This window comes from Vipera berus, assembly GCF_964194415.1.
Source record: "Vipera berus genome assembly, chromosome: 1".
NCBI lineage: Eukaryota > Metazoa > Chordata > Lepidosauria > Squamata > Viperidae > Vipera > Vipera berus.
In genome coordinates, this window is record NC_138202.1 from 247,386,853 (window position 1) to 247,391,852 (window position 5,000).

The 5,000-nt window shown below is 41.2% G+C and overlaps 1 protein-coding gene across 1 annotated transcript in view; it reads left to right on the top strand.

Annotated features, from left to right (window-relative positions):
• Positions 1-203: 203 nt before the first annotated feature.
• Positions 204-5,000, top strand: part of UFL1 (UFM1 specific ligase 1) — a 50,026-nt gene continuing 45,229 nt past the window's right edge. The window contains exon 1 of the mRNA XM_081313493.1: positions 204-336. Coding sequence (XP_081169619.1) covers positions 260-336 — 77 coding nt within the window. The 5' untranslated portion in view covers positions 204-259. The remainder of the gene's footprint in view (positions 337-5,000) is intronic.

Sequence of the window (5,000 nt, forward strand, 5' to 3'; positions counted from 1 at the left end):
AACGCCAGAGAAGCGGTCGCCAGCATCTCAGTTCTTCCCCACTTTCCGCCCGAGCTGACAGAGCTCTCCTGCAGGGGGCGTCGTCCCCGATCGACGCGCCTTACGCGAAGGCGCGAGGAATATTGTTCCCGCTCGCGGCCGGTCGCTGGGAAGGCTTCGTTTGAGCTGACGTGTGACTTTCGAAGCCCTCTTTAGGACACGCCCCTTTCCCCCTGCTCGGCCGCCTCTCCACCCTCCCCGACCAGACCCGGGGGCTGCGATGGCCGCTACGTGGGAAGAAATCGTCAAGTTGTCTCAGCAGTTTCAATCCGCTCAGTTCGCCCAGGCGACGCAGAGGTGAGGGTAGGGGAAAACAGTTGGCGGGCGGACCGAGGAAGCAGGCCCTCCCTCGCCCTCGACCGCTCTAGTCTCCTCTTAACGACGCTTTTCCAATGCTCTGCGACGGCCCTCATCTTTTTTTTTGCCCCTTAACTTTATGCCCTTATGACCGTAATGCTTTTGCAAGAAGCGACGCGTCCTTCCCGCTTTTAATAAAAGGGCAGCAAGTCTACCGTAATCTCCCGACTAGTTGCTCTTTCCTTTTTTGCTTCCTTTCAAAAGCGTTCACCTGCATTCTGTAACCTGACTGCTGCTGTCAAGTGATGATTTTCCCATGCCAGGAACTAAACAAATATGATGGTTTTCTTTATGCCAAGAACTAAACAAAACAATCACGGGGTTTGCTAGATTTTCCTGTAAGCCTACTATCAAAGGTCCACAAAAACAAAAATTCTGCCCAATATATATTGGTATTTAACTATTCAGCATGGCTGGGTTTCCTTGCTGCTCTTACTGCTTTTCGTGAAAAGTACAGAAACATTAACAGTGTCTGAAACATGTTTGTAGGGGAAAGAGATTTCCTGGTGACATCTTCAAATATTCAACACTTGCGTACCAGTTTCTTTTGCGGACTTCAACAGTATCATAGTAAAGCTTTATAGAGAATTTTTAAAGACCAAAATAATGTGTCTTCTGTCTTCTAAACTTACTATCACAAAAACTGTTAACGATGGCTTCCACCTGCATAGAAAGCATCGTGATTTTTTTTTCCTGCTATGTGGATGTTGGAATAGCTAGAAATTTGAAGCTTCTAAATAAAAATCAATTTGTCATTCTCCTATTAAGGAGAATGGACTTTCAGTTTTTTTCACACACTTAATATATTTATGTTAGACTTTCAATGATTTAGAACAGCAGTGCTTTGGATTCAGTTTCAGATAAAAACATTGGAGCACATGGGGATACAGATGTAGAATGTGTAACTCCTTAGAGGACGGGAATGAAAGCCACATAAACTTTGGAAAAGATGCGGTTGTCATAAAGAGTTGCATGATTGTGTTACATTGTGCCCCCACATTCTGAAGTATCTATGGGGGGTTTAATCCAAACCACCTAGATCTATCCTAGAGGTCTTTAACATACAGAATTTAATTATGAAGTTGAAGATTCCATGACAGTTCCAATGTATGCATACATAGCAGGCCACATTTTTGCGAATTGTCACATTAACGGTTGCTTTACTTCAAACTCTGGATGTAAGGATCAGCTCCCAAAATATTTTGTGATGCACATATTGGTTGGAAAATTTCGAAAACTGAAGTCTATATGAAGAATATCCAGATTGAGAAAAGTTATTTCAGTTTATTGCTAACAATTATCATGAAACATATTATGAACTAGGTCCATATCTGCCTATGGAATGGGTGAACAGAACTGACTTTTACGCTATTCCTTTCAACAATTGCATAGCTTCTATGATAAGAAATTGAGAAAGAAAGTGGCGTTATCAAAAAAAATGTGGTGATGAAGCTACTTAATTCAGCAGGATTCTTGAAAAAGAACTTTGGGGAAATGAAGTTAAAATAATAATAAGCATTGGGAAAATCAGCTTTCATAAAAATTTTCCTTGGATGAATATATCTGATGCTATTGATTTTAAATGTGTTTAACTAGGAAATAGTGGTCTCCATGATTCATATTTAAAATGTATTTCATATAATTGTAGTTTCTGTAGCATTTTCAGAAGCACTGGGTACTGAATCTCTGATAAGTTTTAAATCATTGTCTGAAATCGGTACGAAATGTAAAATGTTGAACAAACTACTTATTCTATTTAGATATTTATGAAATATTTTGGATACTGGGAGTTTGGTGCGTTTTATAGAAAATAGACATGAAGGTCCAGACCTGAATTATAGGCAACTTTAAACTTTTAATTTTTGACTGTGGTAGCACATATCTCAATGTTGGGTATGCACGTTTTTGTCAGATAGCACCAGTATTGACATAATCATAACCATAAGTTAACCTAAACCATGGGAGAGGGACATTACAGGTAGTCCTCGACTTACAACAGTTCATTTAGTTACCATTTTAAAGTTACAACAGCACTGAAAAAAGTGGCTTATGTTCATTTTTCACACTTATGACCGTTGCAGAATCCCCATGGTCACGTGATTTACCTACGGATACTTGACAACTGGTTCATATTTATGATGGTTACAATGTCCCAGGGTCATGTGGCCATCTTTTGCGACTTTCTGACAAAGTCAGTGGGGAAGCCAGATTCACTTTAACAACCGTGTTACTAATTTAACAACTTCAGTGATTCATTTAACAACTGTGACAAGAAAAGTCATAACATGGGACAAAACTCACTTAACAAATTTCTCACTTAAATTCTGGCCTCAATTGTGGTTGACTACCTATATTTACAAAAAATATATTACTGACAATATTTAAAATTACAAGAGATATAAGGGGGTATAATTTAGGTTCTATACATATAGACAAAAATTATGCTAACAAATATATCTAAAATATAAGTAGAATGTTGATATATCTGTACAATATATTACAGGAAGTCCTTATTTAGCAATCATAATTGCTTCTGGAGAAGCAAGGTATTAAAGGTAGCACTTGCTAAGTGAAAATTATGTGACAGTGACCATGCTTATGATTTTACTTCAGCTGTCCTTTGCTTTACAGCATCAGAAGGATACAACCCCAAACAGCCAGCTAAGCCCAAATGTGGAGAAAGTTTCCATTTCCCAACTTACAAGGAAGCTGGATAAAAGGGCAAATGTTATAGTCCTTTTTCCTCACTCCTCCACCATTTGGAATGCTCAACCAAACATGAGAATAATTATCGAGAAGAGAATTAATGTTTGCATTTAAATTCATTGGAGAGGAAGGGATTACAAGAGAGTAAGCAGGCAGACAATATACACTGAAAGGAATGTACTAATGTCTGCTGCTTGCTTAGCCTGCTCACACTTCCTGCCACCAGCTGCTTAAGAGACAGAAAACTTTTAGGTCTGGTCAATTTCAAGCAGCAACTGTCCTGGAGAGATTTAATCAACTAATTAAGATCATACTGCTGAGTTTATTAACTTGCAATAGAGATGCACTGTGCTGTAGAGAAAAGCAACTGAGGAAGAGGTAGCTTTTTCCACAAGGAGGGAAAAAGGGAACTCAGGCACAGGACAATACAAATTAACTGACTCTTAATAGTGAATACTAAAAAGGGGGGGGGAGAGAGAGAGAGACTGCAAGCATTGTAAATGTAGAAATTGGATGCAAAGTTACTTTTTAATCATCATAACTGAATACCGGTAATTGCTTTCTGAAGCAGTTGCTAAATGAGGACTACCTATAGCAGACTTGTCAAACTTGCAATGTCATGTGACATTGCGCAACGTATCAGAGCCTTTTCGCCATTGCCAGCAAGGGGTGGGCGCGGCTTCCGGATGACGCGTCTGGCCCGTGGGCCGGCAGTTTGACACCCCTGACCTACAGGGAGTGCAGAATTATTAGGCAAATGAGTATTTTGACCACATCATCCTCTTTATGCATGTTGTCTTACTCCAAGCTGTATAGGCTCGAAAGCCTACTACCAATTAAGCATATTAGGTGATGTGCATCTCTGTAATGAGAAGGGGTGTGGTCTAATGACATCAACACCCTGTATCAGGTGTGCATAATTATTAGGCAACTTCCTTTCCTTTGGCAAAATGGGTCAAAAGAAGGACTTGACAGGCTCAGAAAAGTCAAAAATAGTGAGATATCTTGCAGAGGGATGCAGCACTCTTAAAATTGCAAAACTTCTGAAGCGTGATCATCGAACAATCAAGCGTTTCATTCAAAATAGTCAACAGGGTCGCAAGAAGCGTGTGGAGAAACCAAGGCGCAAAATAACTGCCCATGAACTGAGAAAAGTCAAGCGTGCAGCTGCCAAGATGCCACTTGCCACCAGTTTGGCCATATTTCAGAGCTGCAACATCACTGGAGTGCCCAAAAGCACAAGGTGTGCAATACTCAGAGACATGGCCAAGGTAAGAAAGGCTGAAAGACGACCACCACTGAACAAGACACACAAGCTGAAACGTCAAGACTGGGCCAAGAAATATCTCAAGACTGATTTTTCTAAGGTTTTATGGACTGATGAAATGAGAGTGAGTCTTGATGGGCCAGATGGATGGGCCCGTGGCTGGATTGGTAAAGGGCAGAGAGCTCCACTCCGACTCAGACGCCAGCAAGGTGGAGGTGGAGTACTGGTTTGGGCTGGTATCATCAAAGATGAGCTTGTGGGGCCTTTTCGGGTTGAGGATGGAGTCAAGCTCAACTCCCAGTCCTACTGCCAGTTTCTGGAAGACACCTTCTTCAAGCAGTGGTACAGGAAGAAGTCTGCATCCTTCAAGAAAAACATGATTTTCATGCAGGACAATGCTCCATCACACGCGTCCAAGTACTCCACAGCGTGGCTGGCAAGAAAGGGTATAAAAGAAGGAAATCTAATGACATGGCCTCCTTGTTCACCTGATCTGAACCCCATTGAGAACCTGTGGTCCATCATCAAATGTGAGATTTACAAGGAGGGAAAACAGTACACCTCTCTGAACAGTGTCTGGGAGGCTGTGGTTGCTGCTGCACGCAATGTTGATGGTGAACAGATCAAAACA